General features: G+C 47.3%; 1 protein-coding gene across 4 annotated transcripts; it reads left to right on the top strand.

Annotated features, from left to right (window-relative positions):
• The first annotated feature begins 165 nt into the window (after window positions 1–165).
• cpne4a (copine IVa) lies at window positions 166–19,345 on the top strand. Of its 4 annotated transcripts, XM_086038332.1 has the most exons (16): window positions 200–370; window positions 4,267–4,463; window positions 5,208–5,390; window positions 5,475–5,546; window positions 6,176–6,250; window positions 6,387–6,470; window positions 6,558–6,647; window positions 7,916–8,014; window positions 10,768–10,854; window positions 12,764–12,823; window positions 13,590–13,723; window positions 13,856–13,910; window positions 14,179–14,230; window positions 15,298–15,431; window positions 15,611–15,847; window positions 16,132–19,345. In XM_086038332.1, exons 2-16 carry the CDS (start codon window positions 4,290–4,292, stop codon window positions 16,258–16,260), a joined length of 1,665 nt encoding a protein of 554 aa, XP_085894458.1. In that variant the 5' UTR covers window positions 200–370; window positions 4,267–4,289; the 3' UTR covers window positions 16,261–19,345. The 4 variants fall into 4 exon arrangements, with proteins under 4 accessions (XP_085894462.1, XP_085894457.1, XP_085894459.1 ...); XM_086038331.1 differs by having other exon boundaries at window positions 198–370; window positions 6,387–6,647; XM_086038336.1 differs by lacking the exons at window positions 15,611–15,847; window positions 16,132–19,345 and adding an exon at window positions 14,433–14,532 and having other exon boundaries at window positions 166–370; window positions 6,387–6,647.
• The last annotated feature ends 413 nt before the right edge of the window (window positions 19,346–19,758 follow it).

The raw sequence follows: 19,758 nt of genomic DNA, 5'->3' as shown, positions 1-19,758 counted from the left end.
AAAATATTGGGGGGGAAATGGTGACGACGCGGACCTGCGGGTGTCGAACCGCGATTATGCGGGGGTCCACACGGTACCTGTCGACTGCGAGGCAGGATTCGGTTGGTGCAGTTTCTGTGACAGCCTACCAGGGGGCGTCCACACACCGCCGCAGCACCGACCCCCCTCGTGCGCGGGCGCGCGTGTGTGTGCGTGAGTGCGGGCTTTCCCCTCGTTTAAGGCGCGCGCGCGGCGACGGGAGGCTTTAGAAGAAGCAGAAGAGGAGGAGGAAGAGGATGAAGGTGTGCAGCGCCGATGTCAGTTGAGACCCCAAAAGCCGAAACTTTGTGACGCCTTCCTCCATTTTTCCCCACGCATCTGATCGCTGAAGGTAAAAACAAAAACAAAAACAAAAACGCCTAAACTGCGCCTGACATTCCTACACTTGCACCATCTTCATCCTCTTGTCTTCCTCATCCTCTTCCTCACGAAGAAACAAGCACTCTTTCCTTTCCTGTCAGTGCTTTTGCATGTACAGTATTGAGGAATGAATGTGAATGAGTATGGCAAGCCATTTCATGATTTATTCGATACGATCAATATCAAGTGTAAGGTCCATGCACTAGTAAGCTCTTTGTCCTCAAGAGTAAAACAATTTGATGCACCAGTGGACCGACTGTGTATGACAAGTAACATTTTTGCCATTAATACTTCCACTTTTGGCTTACTAGTCTATAATTAAACCTTACTAGTGCATTACCGTGCCGCACTAGTAGTCCATGCCCGTGATACCAAAATGCCCACTAGTAGTTTTGCCTCACACACCAACATGTAGTTCTTTATGACAAAGTTGTCCCATTTTTGTGTAGAAATACATGAAGTGGAAAAATGTGTTATTCTACTAGTGCGCCATACTCTTTTTACGAGTGTGCTGAATCGTTTTACTTGTGAGGACAACGGGCATATCAGTTCATGGATCTTAAGCTAGCTTTCCATCAAGCCGTTTGAGCGTTTATTTGATACTCTTGATATGCTGCATAGGGTCCATGTACTCGTATGCGCTTCGTCAGCACTTGCAAGACAATTCAGTGCACTAGTAACATGACGATGTCTTAATAGTCATGCTTTACCCACTATGTGTGCCACCTTAGGCCTACTAGTACACAATTGAACGTTACTACTAAACTACTCTGCTGCATAAGTAACACAACCAGACCCCTCTAGTAGGCAGGTGTTACACACTAGTAGCCCCCTGGACCCTGTAGTTTTGTCTCACTAGTAGCATAGCATAGTTGCCCTTCTAGTGTGCAGAAATGTCACATAGGAGTGGAGTGCAGTAGCTAGAAAAAAAACAACAGTTATTCGACTAGTGCACTCAGTTTTCTTACTATTGTGGACAAAGAGCACATGGAAGCTGTTTGAGTATTTATTTGATATCACAGACTTTGCACATAGCATTCAGCTAGCCTACATACTGCAGCATTGCTTTAGAACTCGGCAAGCGAAAAGCTAATGCTCGTAGTTTTGGAACATTTACATGCGTACTTACCGAATATGGCACTTGGCTTCGACTTTCCGAACATTTAGCCTCGGTTCGCCTTTCCGCAGCAACTTGTACACTAGGTTATATGAAAATGGTGTAGCGTTTGGCTAGTAGGCCTACATACTGTACATACGTTCCATTTTATGATACTATTTATATGCTGGTCACAGCTTGATGTTGCTCACATGACCTGCCATGGTCAGGAAGTGGCTCAGGTGACAGTGTGTGCTACTTTATTGATCCACACGCTAACGACAGACTAGCGCTGGGCGAAGGCCACTTCTACGATTGTCTTCATCGTCCCGATAGCCGCAAAGACGATAGAGTTTTGTCGTATTCAATTTCTGCTTCCGGTCAGTGTCTTTCAGGTCACTGCGTTCACATGTTGTCTTTCACGTGAACAGATGGTAATTTTACTGATTTATTCAGAAAAAGCTTTGGCCTCAGATTTCTTCTTAGACAGAAGATTTACAGTACAGAGAAAAAACAAGTAGGCTTCGCAACACACCAATTAACGTTCGTTTGAAATGGTTATCAACATTTACAGACTTACTGGACTTAATGACAGGAGTGCATACAATTTTAGTCAATTATCCCGGCGAGTATCAGTCGCACTGGGCACGTAAACGGCAATCGGTCCATCCAGCCGCGGCGCTGAGCCGACGCCGCTGGTGGCAAAAATCCGGACAAATGTCCCTTGATCAAGGAGCAAATCGCCATCGGATGAGATCGGCCGACTTTGCGTGCGCGGTGCACAGCGGCGTGTACTCTGTGAGTTAACAAGAAAAACACGTATAAGAAAGTGGTGCGCAAAAGCAGGGTAGCCACAGAATTGATGTGCACTGCTATTTGTCGCATGTGTTGAGGCACATGCACGTTGATTACCACACGGGCACTCACCTAAAATGGGAACGGCTTTGCAACTCAGGGATGCTGCGCTTTGGAGCGAAGGGTGGCTGGCAGCTCTGGAGGAAACTTTGTGGTTGGGATGCGAGTGTTAACAGAGAAAATGTTTGCTCACATATGTATGTTGAGAAACAGTAGCTCCCCCTGGCGTTAAAACTAAGAAGTGCAATAGACTCAGGCCAAACTTGCAGTGTGGGCCATGTTCTATTTTATTTCTTTTAATTCTTGTGTGCCAATCAAAAATGGCCCATGGGCCACGGTTGGCCCACGGGCCGTAGTTTGGACACCAGTGGCCTAAGGTATACAAAGTAGATTTGGATTCTTGTTGGTGGCGTCATTGTATGAAAAAAAACCCCACATTGTCCATGTTTAACAGTCAGCCGTTTTCCCTGCTCGGGAACAACTGGGGTCATGCTAGGCATGAAGGCAATTAGCTCTATCTGAACTACAAGTAGCTAGCTATCGCCACTTAACACTCTCCCACCACAGCTTCTCGAAGTAATACTCGCCCTCCACGGCAGGCAAAAAAAAAGCTACACTCGACATAAGTATCACTATTGACACTGTGTTGGGGAATTGCATTGTCCAACGAGTTGAGCAGCTAATTATTTGATGCGATTAGGAGGTTCGCTTCCATGTTTATCCTCTCGAATGCCAAGCGCGACAAAGGGTCTGGACGTGACGAGTTCAAACGTTTACCCACAATCCTTTTGGGAGGTGTTGAATGACAACAATAATTAGCCATGTGGTTTGCGATGTCACCGGCGCTCTTTAATCCGCGGCGGGATGTCGGCGCTCCGCCTGCGGGGGCGTTCATCCGCCGCTTGACTGCTCAGCCGCCGCAAAGCCTCAGCGGGCCGCCACCGACGCTCCCAGCATGCACCTGCTCGGCTCACGCTCGTAAACACGCACGCGTTCGTGAACCTCGGCGCCTTGACGCTTTCGTCCTCCAGGCTCACCTTGAGGGCAAGAAATCCGCTGCTTTTCAGCAACGCCGCCACCATCTTGTACTTTTTGACTCTCGACTGTGGCTCGACGTCATCCCATCGGGGAACATTCACGTCACCCACCGGGAAAAGAGAAAATCAAGGAAAACTGAAAAGTTCTTGAATGAGAATGAAAGAGTGGTACAAACTGACAAGTGTGAGACTTACAAGGGGATGAATGTTGAAAATTGATTGAAGAATGATGAAACCGGTATGGAGCGGCATGAAGAGTAGTCAGGAATGATAAGGAGTGTGACCACTGACTCATAAACAGAGCGAGAGTGATGAGGAATAAAGACGAATGACAAAGTTATAAAAATGATCGAGAATGGTCAAAATGGCCGAAGTGGAGTGACGGGAATAAGAGGGGTGGATCTCGGTGAAAAGTCCTGAGCAATAAGACGTCGAAAAGAGAAAACAAAAGGGACAACGCTGAGGAAACAGGACAAAAACAGGTGGATTTTACCACTCATATTCCACAAACACAAAAGCAATGAGAATGCCGTGTTTCAACTAGTGCGGCTGCATTCTTGTAAAAAAAAAACCAATTGGGGGTGACTTCCCCCTTTCAAGAGTGATGAAGAAAGACTGGACAAGAGTGTGCCAGTCAAGGTCAGGACATATAGAGACAAAAAACTATCGCGACTGTTTGCCAGTCGGTGGTGTTGTGCGTAAACTGAGCTGCAATGTGGCAGGAAGTTGTCACTTCCTGTGCAGCGTCTGATGACTTACTTGCATGATGATGTTTGTGCCATGCACACACACACACACCCCAACTCATCTCTCTCACGCACACACACACACACGCTGGAGATATGGGCGGTTGAGGTGACACGGGCCTTCCCCACGCAGACTTCCTGCGCGGTCCCGCCAGCATGATGAGCGACATCTACGAGTCGGCGTGCGACTCGTTGGGTCTGCTGGAGTCTGCGTGCCTGACCAAAGTGGAGCTGAGGCTGACGTGTAAAGGCATCAGCGACCGCGACGCTCTCTCCAAACCCGACCCTTGCATCGTGCTCAACATGCAGTCGCACGGGCGGTGGATGGAGGTGCGTCGCCACGCCAACCGCATCACGCGCACATGCACCGACGTGTTTGTTGCCCCGCTTCACAGTTCCAGTGGGTCCGATCGTTTCTTTGACTTGTTTTCGCTTCTCCTTGACTGGCTTCTTCAGGTTTTTTTTTGGTAGCGTACACGGCTTGACTTGCTTTTTGACTGGTTGTCGAGTAGGATTTTGGTGCCTTTTTGGACATGGATTTTTATTTAGTTTTGACTTTTTTTTTTTTTTTTTTGATGTAATGTGTCTTTCTGCCTGGTTTTGTCTTGATTTGAACTTATTTCGTGTTGTTTCAGTTTCGATTGACATGGTTTATGACTTAATTTGTTTGATTTTGACGTGGTTTTTGACTTAATTGACTTTTTTTGAAGCATGTTTTTGACATGTTTTCCGACTTGGATTTTGCCTTTGTTTCTGACGTTTATTTGGGTTTTTGACTTTTCTAAACTGGGTTCTTGGTGTTGTGTTTGACTTGTTTATGGGCATGTTTTGAAGGTGCTCTTTGATAATAATTACTTGACTTAGTATTTTTTTAATTTGTGGTTTTTAACCATTTTTTGACTTGATGTTCATCAACTAGGTTTCAGACTTGGTTCAAAACGTGTTGTTTTGATTGTGGACTTGGTTTTGACTTGCTTTGAACCGTTGTTTTTTTTTTGACTCCAATGTTGTATTTGTTTGTTGCCGTGTTTTCCACCGATGGGATCAACGTGAGACCCTTTTGCGGGCCCGCAGGTGGACCGCACGGAGGTGATGCGCAGCTGCGTCAACCCGTCCTACTCCAAAGTCTTCACGCTGGACTTTTACTTTGAAGAGGTGCAGCGCTTGCGCTTCGAGCTGTACGACATCAACAACAGCAACTTCAACGGGCTGAAGGATGCCGACTTCCTGGGTGCCGTGGAGTGCACGCTGGGGCAGGTAGCCGGCCGGCCGGCTCCTTTCTCTTCTCGGATCATTTTTAACGGGGCGGACGCCAATTCTTATGCTCGTGTGTGCGCGCAGATCATTTCTCAGAGGAAACTGTCCAAAGCTCTGCTGAGGCCAGGAGGCAACGTGGGAAAAACCATCATCACGGTGAAGGGCTTTTAATGGCATACAACACGATTCACACCGACGCCAAACGTCGACGTCAAAATCAACAACCGACAACGTTGACGACTTTATTCGAAAAGCGCATTTCATTTTTCATTTTCATGTTTTATTTTCACCGAGGTGAAGGTGACGATAGTGGTGATAATGGTGACGATGATGGTGAAAATGACGATGATGATGAAGGTCATAATGATGAAGATAAAGAAGATGATGTTAATGACAATGATGGTGGTGATGGTAAAAATGATGAAGATGATGATGATAAAAAGATGAGGAAGATGACAATCAAGAAAATAACGATGAAAGTGACGATCGTGACAATTTTGCCGACGATGATGTTGATGAAGATGATGACAATGAGGACAAGATGATGAAGATGATAATGACCCTTCTGATGATGACGACATAGATGATGAAGAATACGATGATGATGATGACAATTGTGATGATGATGCTGAAGAAGACGATGAAGAATTTGGTGATAATTAACGTGATTATGGGTAGCAGCTTGTTCTCTGCATGTTTTGTACTTGGCATCGTTGCTACATAATGAGGCCCTCATCACAAGCGTGTGCGTGTGCGTGCGCGTGTATGTGTGCGCGTGCGTTCAGATCACAGCAGAGGAGCTGACTGGGAATGACGACTACATCGAGCTTTCCTTCAGTGCCAGGAAGCTGGATGACAAGGTATCCGCACATGGACACACAAACATGCAAACACACACACACAAGCATATACGCGCATACACACATAGATACAAAGATATGAGGGGCATTTAGGGACACGTGTGCATGTGCGTGCGCGTGCGTGCGTGTCACTCAGGACTTCTTCAGTAAGTCGGATCCCTTCCTGGAAATCTATCGTCTGAATGAGGACGCCACACTGCAGCTGGTCTACAGGACAGAGGCAGGAAGTCACGGCAACGCACACACTCCACACCTAACAGCCGCGCGCCCGCCGCGGCGTCACGCGTCTTTTTGTTGCTCTTGTCAGACGGTGATGAACAACTTGAATCCTGTCTGGAAAACATTCAAAGTCTCCCTCAACTCACTCTGTAACGGGGACCACGAGCGCAAACTGCAGGTACGCCGACGCACGTGCGCGCGCGCGCGCGCACGCAGCAAAAACACAACAAACATACACACACGAAGATGCACGAATACATATGTACAGTAAGTACGTACACACACAAACATACAAACTAGCAAAGACTAATACAACATCCAGTGTGCACACACTCACAAACACGTGCTGTAAAAACACACACACGCACGCAATTCCCGTCCACGCGGTGATGTCATCACGCCTGGTACGTGCGTGCAGATTTGTAACACGCGTGTGGCTTCGCACGTAAACAAGCCCATCAATGGATATCGGGTGGAGTTTGTGTGGTTTCCGTGGTTACGCTGTCATTCCTTGTCAGCACTTTGCCGAGTGACGATTGAGTGTGTGAAAAATGGAAGTGGGCAAAAGTGCCGTTGGAAGACAGTCGAGTGGATTAGAAAAGGGGGAGGAAAAAAAGAAAGAGGAGGGGGAGGAGAGCGTGCGCGCCGGGGGCTGCTGGCTAATTGACTGGCTTGATGTCCTCGTCACATTGACGGCTCGCTAACACGCCGCCGCCGCCGCCGCCGCCGCCGCTCACCTGCACAAAAGGGAACGTGCTCTTCTCTCACTTCTTTCCTTCACTCCTTCCTTCCATTTTCCATCCTTGTCACGCTTCCTCCCTTCCTAGCCACTTTCCGTCATTCAGCATCTTCACTTCTTTCTAGTCTTTCATTCTTGCCTTCCTGAATATTTTCGTTCCTTGCTTTGTTTGCTCCTTCGTTGGTTCCTTTCCTTCCTTCATTCCTCCCTACGCTTCCTTCTCCTTTTCTTTTCTCCATTCCGTCTTCTCTTTGTCTCATTTCCTTTCTTCCGTCATCAAATAATGATAGAAATGTCTTGTTTCATCCGCCCCCTTCCGTCCTTCTTTTGCGCACTCTTCCATCTGTCCATCTTTTCTTTCTTTCTTTCATTCTTTCTTTTTAGCGTATAGCCAATTCTCATTCTCCCCCCTTCATTTCTTATTCACTCTGCTTCCTTCTTTCTTTTCCTTCCTTTGGCCTCCTTCCTTCCTGGGTGGTCTCACAGTCACACACGCAACTACACGCGAACATAGGCACGCGCGCACACTCGTCATCTAATTGGCTTGTGTAGCTAAATGATGACATGACTTCTTTTCCTCTTCGATGAAACCTCGCAAAAACACAAAAGACAGTTGCTAATCCGAAGCTAATGTGCTAATAATAGTTAATAAGATGCTAATGAAGGTGTGTGTGTGTGTGCGTGCGTGCGGCTGTGTAACCACTTAGTGCACAGTGTGGGACTGGGACTCGAACGGGAAGCACGACTACATCGGAGAGTTCGAGGCCACCTTCCAAGAGATGCGGGGTGCCATTGACGGACGACAGGTACCCCAAAGCACTCACGCCCACAAATAGCACAAGCTGGCACCGTCAAGAATTTGGCTGTCAAATGACCGACGTCCGTGCTGCCGTTTGACAAAGCAGCGAGCGCAATGCATTTTCACAGCATGTACGTATTTCGGATGACAGTAGTTCCAACTGCAGTGACATAGAAGTCGGTCGGACTGAGTGGCATCCCGGTTACCGGCCGCCCCGCCATACATCCTCGGCCACTATTTGGACATTTCTTGCATTTGACTGAAATGGTCGAGCTTCTTGTGCTTCTAAAGCCGATCGCAAACGCATCCAGCAACATCCGCGCACCACTGTTTGCCTGTCTGTGCCATCTGAAAATAGAAAATCAAAGTTCCGCGTGGACGGCTCATTTTGAGCTGTTGTAAAGTTTGACCAATCTGGTCTTCCCATCTTTGTGTCTAGTCGTGTATTTGCCGAAACAGATCGCTGTGGTTCCTTTTAATACAAGCCGCTTAGATACCTGTCGTGTTGGGAAAATGAAGCTTCAAATTTGCTTCATGAACCAGTCATTGTATTTTTTTTAATTCATCTAAATGTCACTGTTGGTTTATGAAATGGCAAGACAGTGTGCTTTCCGCCCAAGGTTGAACAGAGAGTGCCATCTAGAGGAGTCACAAAATACAACAACTGCGTCGCGAAGCAAATTGGAAGTTTCATTTGCCCATCACTAGCCATTGATAAAGAAGCGGGATGTATTTTCTGGAAAGCGGTGGAGATATTGCATGTGTATATATACTGTATGTGTATATAAGTAAGCATTTTGTAAATGTAAATGAGGTAAGTTATGTGGCAGGTGGCGAGCATGTGTTTAAAGCAGCAGACGTGATGAGCGAGCAAAGTCGCGTCCGTACGTTGACTCAAGAAGAAGAGCAGATGTTTTCTGTCTCTGGAGATGATAGCGCGATTCCTCTGAGTGGCGGGGGTCGTTTGTTCACAACTTTGCGCTGCGCCGTGAAAGAGGAGGGAAAAAAAAACAAAAAAAAAACTCCCGGAGGAGCCCCAAAAAATCTCAGGCGAGTCCAAAGCGTGAAAACTCGTGATCCGTCTTCAACTTGAGCTGCAGAAGCAATTTAACGGATCAGCGAGTCACACAAGTAGACAGTGACAGCTCCGCGCTGACAACTGGACAAGTTCCGATTCTCATGGCCACACCATGAGAAGCTCTGAGGTCGTGAGATGACAAAGCTGCGATCGTCCGGGACCACGAGGCGATAAAACGATGAGAGCGCGAGGCCGCGAGGCTCGGGCACCGCCGTACACCGAGCCCTCGAGACTCTCACGAGACCGACGCCTAAAGCGCTAACGCGAAAAGGTTATGGGACCAAAAGGCTTGGAAACAACGAGACAACTGAGCTACGACATTATGAGACTGTGATGACATGAGGCTAATGGGACCACGAGAGACTACGAGGCTACCGCCGCGATACCTTGAGACCGTGGATAAGATCCTGAGACCGTCAGGTTACGGCACCATGAGACTCTGAGAGCATCCAACGAGGTTCTGACACCACGAGGCCACGAGACTTTGATTCCGTAAAGCCATCAGCCCAACAAGACTACGAGACCACAAAACGACGTTAACACGAGACCAGGAGGCTGTGCGACTGCATAACCGTGAGCCACCTACGATACCACGAGGCCACGAGATCACGACCACAAGACTACGAGGCGATGACCACACCGCACCGTGAGGCTTTGAGAATATGAGACTCTTCAACTACAGGGCCATATTGTGCCCAGTAAGCTATGAAGCAATGAGGCCACGAATGATAGCTTGAAGTTATGGGACCGTGAGGCTCCGAGACAATGAGATCACGAGCTCGGAAACTATGAAGCAATGACGCCAGGCTATGAGACCACAAGATGATGGATGTGATCGTGAGACAATGAGGCCGTGAGGTTATGATATTTGAAACGACGAGACCATGACAGAAGGTCAACATGAGACCGAGACACCACAAGGCTATGAGACTTTGCCGCCGCAATCAGACGCCGACAGTGTCTGATCCGCCTTCCTTTGAATGCCGAGCTAAACCTAAGCCGTGTGGCCGCTAGCAGGCTAAAGTAGCTCAGATGATGCTGAACTAGCCGAACCTGAGCCGCTAATTGAAGCTTCCAGCAAGAGACGGGAAATGCCAATTAGCTGGTAACAGCCAGCCTGGAAAGACGCCCCTCCCTCCCTCCCTCCCGCACGCACGCACACGCACACGAAGCCGTCCGCCATACAGGAAGGAAGCGATGCTAATTAAAGCTAATGGACGTGTTGCCAAAATGACCAAAACGTGACGCCCAAAAGGTAGCTTCAAAAATCCAAATAAGCTAGCTGGTTGCTTCACCGAAAGTCTTTGATGTCACATACAGGTTGCTAGCATGCTAACAATTGGCCGCTCCTCATCCCCTTCCCTGTCTTCCTCCTCCTCCTCCTCTTTCTATTTGTCCATTTTCCTCCTCCTCGTTCCCTTCCTCCTCGACACTCTTCTTTGTCCTCCATTGTTCATTGGTTGTCCGTCTTGGTCCTCCTCTTCTATTGTTCATTTGTTGGCCTTCTACCCCCTCCTCCTCGTGGCATATTAAGCGGCTCGGTGACACACGCACGCGCACACACTACATCGCAATGTCCCAAAACAAAAGACCCACACAGAAATAATGAGCATTCAGCTGGAAGCAGGAGCTTTTTTTCAGGTTTGCAAATTGGTCATGTGATTGTGTGTGTGTGTGTGTAGGTGCAGTGGCCTTGTATAAACTCCAAATACAAAGTGAAGAAGAAGAGTTACAAGAACTCTGGCATCGTCATCCTCAACCAGTGCAAGGTCAACAATACTCGTCCTCTCTTTGCACCTGTCCTGCCTTCTTCTTTTGGCCGTTCGTTCGTCTTGCCTCTGTCCAAGCCAAGATTTGAACCCGTGACCTTTTGAATGTCACCGACTGGCGAGCAGTCGGCTTGTTTGTCTCCATCGGCCGCGAACGTGAGCGCCGATGCTTGGCGCTCTCACCGAGCAGGTGAAGAAGCGCGATGGATGAGGCGGCGCCGTGCGGACGGAACCGGAGCGGCCGGCGGACGGAACCGGAGCAGCCGGCGGACGGAACCGGAGCAGCCGGCGGACGGAACCGGAGCAGCCGTCGACCTTAATGAGGCCAACAACTGAGCGCTGCGAATCAAAGAACGCCTTTTGCGAATGGGCCTCCAGTCATTAGCCAACGGGGAACGAGTGAACGATTCCAAACATGGGGAATCGTTCCCCCAATTGGCCAATGGCCAAATAGGGAATTTTGCGGTCTTTCCTTCCGTCTTTTCGTTTTCATTTCTGGCCACACCCACTCTCATCTTTTTTCAGGCCTTCTTTCATTCCTTTCCTGCTTTTCCTTCACTTGGTTTACGCTTTCATTCTGTCATCAATTTCTTCTTTCATCGGTTGACTTGCCCTTCTTTTGCCCTCCTGCCTTTGTTGCCTCGCGACATGGCTTGTTTTCGTTCCATCGTTCTTCTCTCCCCCTTCCTCGTCCATCCTTTCTTTTCTTCTCTTTTACTTCGCGCTTTCTTAGCATTTTCATCCCTTCCTTCTTTGTGTCCCTTCAAATGTTTCCTTTGTCTTTTCATGTTTTTTCTTCCTTTCTCTCTTTTCTCCCATTGCTTGTTTTTCTCCCTTGTCTCATCCATCCCTTCTTCTCATATTCCTCAAGGCCTACCACTACTCTTTCCCTCCGTTTTGGCGTCTTTTTCAAATGATGTCCTTTTCCTTTCTCTCATCACTTTTTTCTTTCCTTTCGTTCATCCCGCCTTCTTTCTGTCCCTTCAGCTTTTCTTTTTCCTTCTGTCCTTTCTTTCAATCCTTCCATCTTACACTTGTTCTTTCATTGTTTCTCACCTCACCTTCTTTCTCTCTCATCCCTTCATTTCCCTCTTTCTTTTCCTTCTTTCCTCCGTTCTTTTTCTGTTTTCATCAGCTTTTTTCGTCGTTTTACTTTTTGTGCCTTCTTCTTCCTCTCTTTTCCCCTTCTTCTATTCATTATTCCTTGCAACACGTTCGGCTTTCCCTCTCTCTCTCTCTTTTCCTTCTTTCCTCGCCTTTGTCATCCTTTCTTTCCATCCTTTTGTTCCCTTCTCATCTTCTTGCTTTGCCGTCGTCTTCTTCCCGTCTTTCCTTTATCCTCCATTTGTCCTCACCACACCCCTCTTTTCTTTCTCCCCTTCTTCTTTTCTCTCCTTGTCTCATTCCCTGCACTCTCTTTCGCGTCTTCTTTTCTTCTATCGGTTATTCCCCTCCTTTCATTCATCCTTTCTCCCTTGCAAGCCCACCAGACTTCTTTTATCTCAACTCTGCATTTGTTATTTTTTTCCCCCTTTTTGTCCGTTGATCCTATGTTCCCGTCTTGCCTTCCTCTCAGCTCTGGTCCATCTGAACGTGTCAGAGCAGTCAGGGGGGCTGTGGCCTCCCAAGGACCCCCCCCCCCCCTCACACACACACACACGCACTCGCTACTTCCCTTCTTTCCATCTTTCTTCTTTTTCATGGTCGTTTTGTCATAAAATGGACATAAACGTGGCATGCAAGGAGGTCACAAGTTACTTCAATATAGCACAAGCGGAAGAGAAATCCCAGGATTCTCCCACACCAGAACAGCAATGTGCATGAAGCGCGTACATCCTCATCAAACGAGTCCACTGATGATCAAAGTTTGGAAATCCTTCGAACATGATATTCTTTTTTGCGTTCACAGATCATCAAGATGCATTCCTTCCTGGATTACATCATGGGGGGCTGCCAGATCCAATTTACCGTGAGCGCGCGCACGCACGCGCACGCACGCACGCACGCACACACACACACACACGCACGCACACGCACACACCTCAAGTCGCATCCAGGTCAGCGTCCTGCTTCTTATTCCATCAAGAGGAAGCGGCACCCGGCTTCTCGGAGTGGTCCTGATGATGTTGCTGCGGCAACGGTAACCAAGGCAACACCAACCCGCCACACCGCTGTCCCACTTAGCGACCGCGACGGACCCCGGCCGAGGTTGCACCGGTCCCGCCGGTCAGCATCGTGCGTCGCACTTAGCGTCGAGGATGGAGAATGCTCGGATGTCGTCATGGCAACGCAGCAAACAGGAAGTGCCCCCGGTGGATTCATTTAGCTGATTGGCTGAAAGGGACGGCGTTTTAAATGTAAAACAGGAAGCGAACAATTCAAGGATCTTTCTCATCAAGTCGAGGGAGTCACATCTCATGACACGTTACGCAGGTCCAGCGCCGCACGTGACGCTTCACGTCACTCGTTCCATGTCGCGCATGCACAGCGCAATGACACGCATCAGGTCTCACATTTTCCCACGTCACACATCGTACGTTTCGCCTCACTCGTCGCTCGTCATCCCAACAAAGCGCATCGCGGCACGCAACATGTCACACGTACTGTAACACTGTATCACCCAGCGCATGTACCGCACTGTGTCTTTACATTTCACGCGTCACGTCACGGGGTTAAAAATGTCACGTCACTTCCATGTCACACACGTGGTCCCGGCGTCTGCCTCCGTCCGTCAGGTGGCCATCGACTTCACGGCGTCCAATGGCGACCCCCGCAACAGCTGCTCTCTGCACTACATTCACCCCTACCGACCCAACGAGTACCTGAAGGCGCTGGTGGCTGTGGGTGAGATCTGCCAGGACTACGACAGGTGGGCCTCCGCCACCCGACCAAGCGCCTGAGCTTTTAAGTGCGCCGTCCTTGGCCAAAAAGGGGGCAGTGCGTCGCTGAGTTCAGCTGGCGGACCGCCAACAACGCTCGCGCTCTTTCTCTCTCGTTTCAGCGACAAAATGTTCCCAGCGTTCGGCTTTGGCGCTCGCATCCCGCCGGACTACAAGGTATATCCCAAAGCATGCCGATTGACAGGAATAATGGAAATTAGCATCGACGTGAGGGTGATTAGAAGCCTTCGAACAACTGCGACGCAGACGGAGAAGCAAGGGATGCAAACACAGCAATAGTCAGGCAAATATTGTCTCTGGAAGAAGAAAGGTCAAAAAGATGAAAAAGTCATGTTGACGCTTGAACTTTCCTTTTGTTGAAGCACACGTCAAAGACACTTTACGTCCGTCCAATCACCTTACTTCTCCTCTACCTCCCCTCCAGGTCTCCCATGACTTTGCGGTGAATTTTAACGAGGAGAACCCCGAGTGTGCAGGTAAGTGCTTTGAAGTTCACTCACTCACTTATTTAGAGAAAGAAAGAAGCAACTCATACAAGAAGCGCACACAGAATAATGTGTCGTGAGGATGAGACTGATGATGACGAGTCGCGATGACAATGATGGCAATGATGAAGATGACAATGCTAATAATGAGATGGTCAACAAGGAACGTGATGATGGCGACAATGATGTGTAGGTAATGACGATGATGACGACAATAAGGAGGATGATAAAGGGATCATCACGAGGAGAACGATACTGAGGATGACAAGTCTGTGGATGAGAACAGAATAATGGTGAGAGCCATGATTATGATAAGAATGATGATGATGATGAGAATCCTGATGCGATCAGGATAATGCGATGATAACAAGGAGTATAATCATGATGATGAGGATGAGCGTAATTAGGATTAAGGAGGATGATAATCGGAATGATAACAAGGAGAGTCAAGACGCTGACTAGGAGGATAACGATGAGAATAAGAATGATGATGGCGATGAGACGCGTGATCATATGATGAAGGTGACGACAGGATGATTAGGATCGCGAGAAGAATGATGTCGATGACAAGAAGGGCGCGGAGAACGTGGAGAATGGCGAGGATGAGAACGGTGACAATAACGTGATGATGAACTGCTAGCGATGCGATGTTGACAATCATCATAAGAACGATGATGAGAATCATGATTTTTAGACCGGTTTTGTTGTTGGTGAATTTTCCGCCTCAGTGATAATGAGGTTGTCAGAGCTGTCACCAAGCTAACCGCTGACGCCGCCCTGCAGCTAAAGGTCACGCGCTGATGCGCTAATTAAGACAGCGAGCGTTCCCTCGGCGAGCGTTCCTTCACATCAGAGACGCCCCGCGGCATGCTAGGACATGGAGCGCCTCACTCTCACTTTGATTGACCACAAACGGGGGTCACAAAATTCCTTTTGCATCGCTCGATTCATTCACCAAGTTTGGCCTGCGAACGAGCGAGACGAGGCCAATGCGGAAGTGGTGAACATTGTCGTGCGCTTCTCATGTTGGTTCTCGTGTTTGTTTCATGTCCGTTCAGGCATCCAGGGTGTGGTGGAGGCCTACCAGGCCTGCCTTCCCAAACTTCAACTCTATGGCCCCACCAACATAGCTCCCATCATACACAAAGTGGCCAACTCCGCTTCGCAGGAGGTTCACACCAAAGAGGCCATGGTAGGTAGATAACATGGTTGCTAATTTGTCAGCTGACATGAGCGGGGGTTCCACCCCTCCCATACACTTCAAACTCATTTGAGGTACTTTCAAGCCAATGCAATACTGTACAAGAGACTTCAGTATGCGCTGCGCAGCCTGAGGCTTGTTTGTTTTGTTGCTGCGCTTGTTTACGCCAGCAATACTTCATCCTTTTGATCCTGACGGACGGCGTGATCACCGACATGGCGGACACACGTGAGGCCATCGTGCAGGCGTCTCACCTTCCCATGTCCGTCATCATCGTGGGCGTGGGAAACGCAGACTTTGGAGACATGCAGATGCTGGACGGAGACGACGGGATCCTCAGGTCGCCCAGAGGGGAGCCCGTACTCAGAGACATCGTACAGTTTGTGCCGTTCAGGAACTTCAAGCATGTGAGTGTCACGCGACCACAGCATTAGGAGGAGGAGGCTGATGAAAATGATGGGGTTGATGAGGAGGGCAATGACGGTGATAACGATGATGAGGATGAGGATACGATGAGAATAAGGATCATGATGATGGAAATGAGGATGATGGGAAAAGAAACATTTTCGCTGACCGTCTACTGCTTCTTGCCACCCTCAGTCACTCACATTAGACCACCTTCGTGGTACACCTTTGATGGTAAACAACAATAATAATAAGTGGAGTTTGTATGCTTGTTTGCCGCCCCCAGGCCTCGCCGGCAGCCCTGGCTAAGAGCGTGCTAGCCGAGGTTCCCAACCAGGTGGTGGACTACTACAACAGCAGAGGCATCAAACCCAAAGTGGCCAGCCAGTACACCTCCAGAACCTTTGGACCCTGAGGGGTTCGGCCCGCTGCCGCCAACATGGCTGCCGCGTATCTGAAAAGCACAACTTGTTTTTTTGTTTTGATGTGAATGTCCAACTGCAACTGGATTTTTTGTTTGTGTTTGTTCATGAAGGGGGGGGACTTCCTGTGTAGTGTATACTTTGGGAGCATGTGATTGGTTAGCTTGTGTGTTAGCCTAACTAGCACTTAGTCACAAATTGTAGCGCCCCCTAATTGTGATGGATAAGTGTTAGCACATTCTTTAAACACTTTGCATAATCACAGCGCAGACTCAGCATAGTGTTCCCTTTTCACATAAATGCTAACTTCCAACCATGACTGCTCTTGACTGCTAATGACCACTGACTACCGCTAATGACAGCTAATAACAGCTAACAACCATTAGTTCCAGCAGACTATAGCTAAATGGCTAACGATCACGAGTAACTGCTTACGACCGGTAGTGACAGCTAACTGTTGGTAGTGACCGCCAACAACCGGTACCAACCTCTAGTCACTGCTAAGTGCCGCGACCAACTGCTAGTAATCGCTAGTGACCACTGGTGACCACTAACACTTGCTAACGACCACTAAGTATACAGTAGCTAGCAACTGCGCGTAATGGCTAATGACTGCTAAGGGCCACCCACTTATGACCTCCGCTGTCGCTCGCTCATCTTAGCGCCTTCTCGCTAACAACAACCAATGACAGTTAATGACAATGAACAACAACTAACGACCACTAAGCACGGCTTACAATGGCTAGTATTTATTTATTTATTTAACCTTGATTTATCCAGGTAAGGCAATTGCCAACCTAGCTGCAGACAGCGGAGTAAGACCAGGCAAAATAAAAGCAAATACAAACGCTGTACTTTACATCAACAACAAACTCTATAAAGTGATCATCCACATAACATGAAGCATATAAAGGACTTAATACTAATACAATCATCAATAACCAGACAAAATCTTCATCTCCAATCAAAAGACACCATAGCTGCCCTCACACTGGCACCTCGCATACAGGAGAGGCAAGAGTTTTAATTCCCTCCCTTGTTGTTTGAAGCTTAGCTGATTAGTAGATGAGAGCGGAGCGAAAGACTGAAGTCTCCTTTGACCAGTATGACTGCGCCGGGATCCCCGATGAGATCGCAATCGCAGCATGCATGATGTCTCTCACATTTTACTACAGGCATGAGATAGAAAGAAAACAGCTACTCTAGCATTCAGCTGATAATTTGTCCGCTGGCGAGTAACACACACACAGAAAGATTGGTTAGAATTTCCTTGTGTCATCAAGTCGCGTCTCTTGCTTCACTTGACTTTTTTGCGCGGACTTTCATTCCTCTTCAAATCTGCTCCGGGACGCATTTGTCTCCAAGCGGTCTCGCTCCACGCAGCCGTACCGTTGCAGACGTAGCTGATACTCTCCGCTCACAAAAACAAAAACGGGGCTGCTCATTAAGGTGTAGGGGGGGAAAAAGCCGGCTGCGGCCATACCATCGCAGTCAACCGGGCAACAGTCCAATAGCGACGACACTCTCCGCTCTCATTCGCAGCAGTTGCTGCAAGAAGGCGGCAAACAGCCATTTTAACAACCATATTAGGATTACCACTAACTACTGCTCGTGACCGCAGACAATTGCTAGTCACAACTAACGGTCGCTAGTGACTGCTAACAACCGCTAACTACTGCTAGTAACCGCTAAAGACCGCTAGTGACCATTAATAACTGTCAGAGACAGCCAATGATTCTTAGTGACAACTAGCGATCAATAACAACCACTAACAACCACAAAGTACCAGATGCTCAAAAGCACTAACAAACACTAGTGATCACTAACCACCCTAACTACCTCTAACGACCGCTAAGGCCGAATAATAGCCGCTGTGCACACACTCATCTTACCATATTCTCACTAACAACAGCTAACTAACAACCGCTGATGGCCTACAATGACTGCTAGCAACCTCTAGGGGACACTTTAAACTTAGCGTCTTTGTTTTAAATCGACGCTAACAACGGATTCTAGTTACTACAAAAAAACACCAATGACTGCTAATTAGGGCAGCAAGATATTGGAAAAACATGCGATATGTCGATATTTAACATGTACCCAAAGAAATGACATTTTTACTATCCAATGAAACAAGTACACTTTTTTCATGTGGCAATATAAGCAAGCTCAATGTGTTCTTATCTTATTAATTCTAACGCCCCTAGATACTGTCCAACTACTGGGTGGCAATGCACATTTAACTTTGCATCTGACCGGTCAAATTCAGATAAAAGCATACAATTCCATAAGAAAATTATTGCATGTCTTTGCGAGATGAATATTGCATAGGCCATTGTCGCGATATCGATATTTTTTCCAATATATTGTGCAGCCCTAATGCTAATGACTGAAAACGACAACTAGAGACGACTATCGACTGCATAACAACAGCTGAAGACTCCTAAGGACCGCCAGCGCACACACTAATCTTACCGTCTTCTTTTCACTCAAATGAATGCTAGCTAGCTGTAGTATCTTTAGCATCTGTCATGCATGCCAGGCAGAGGAAAGTGTTGCACTGTGAGCGAGCACACTGATGTGTTGTCTGGAAGTTTAGTGCACGTGATAACAAGCACACAGATTGTGTTTGGATGTTTTTTGCTAAGTTACTGTAGCTAGTGGCATCAAAACGTCATGCACGAGACTGTGTGTTTTTTGCATGTAATAAGATATCCGCTAGCATGCTAGGTCAGAACGTCTCCTACTAGCATTTTATGAAATGTCTGCCAGCGTGATATGACGTAGGCCTAACATGTGCTAGCATGCTAGATCAAAACATATCCACGAGCATTTTATGTAAGGATGGTTTTTTTCTGACCGACACCAGTCAAAGTATTCACTTTTGAGAACTCACCGATGCAGCGTACCGATACCACTAGTATTTTTGATACATAAAATTGCAATTACCGCAATGATAGATAATTGAAAACAAAGACCTTTCCTTCTTTCTAACGGTTCTGGTTTCACCAGTTGCTATTGTTAGGTTACCCAGTGAGTTAAATATATATAGTTCAATAAATCCAGTTGGAGCTAGAACTTGTATTGGGGCATTTTACTGAACCACAGTGGGAAACTCTTGCACAAATATAAAATATAGGTACATAAGTACAAAGAAATAGGCAACAGGTGAGTATAGCACAATGTACAATAAAGACAGGTACATAAATTAACTATGTTACCTGTACTGCCTTCAAGGGAAAAATATACCTGATTATTGCACTGAATGATACCATTCTCGTAAATGTGTAAATATATGCATGAAATACTGTAATTCAGGACGTCATCATAGCGTACAAATAGCAAATAAATGTATGTATTTTGCTGGCAACACACTAATAACACACTCAAAGTATTAATAAAAACTTCATAAACGTACTATATATGTATATATATATATATGTATATATATATATATATATATATATATATATATATATATATATATATAT

The sequence above is a fragment of the Filicampus tigris genome, chromosome 8 (assembly GCF_054856515.1).
Source record: "Filicampus tigris isolate MCC_2025a chromosome 8, RoL_Ftig_1.0, whole genome shotgun sequence".
In the NCBI taxonomy this organism is placed as follows: domain Eukaryota; kingdom Metazoa; phylum Chordata; class Actinopteri; order Syngnathiformes; family Syngnathidae; genus Filicampus; species Filicampus tigris.
Note: the sequence above shows the minus strand (reverse complement) of the source record. Positions and strands in the feature narration are given on the sequence as shown.

Bases quoted from the DNA above. Each gene is read 5' to 3' on its own strand.
- cpne4a (XM_086038331.1), top strand. From the start codon at position 4,290: ATGATGAGCGACATCTACGAGTCGGCGTGCGACTCGTTGGGTCTGCTG. The intron at 6,648-7,915 runs GTACGCCGACGC...GTAACCACTTAG, and splicing joins ACCACGAGCGCAAACTGCAG to TGCACAGTGTGGGACTGGGA. The intron at 13,911-14,178 runs GTATATCCCAAA...CCTCCCCTCCAG, and splicing joins GCATCCCGCCGGACTACAAG to GTCTCCCATGACTTTGCGGT.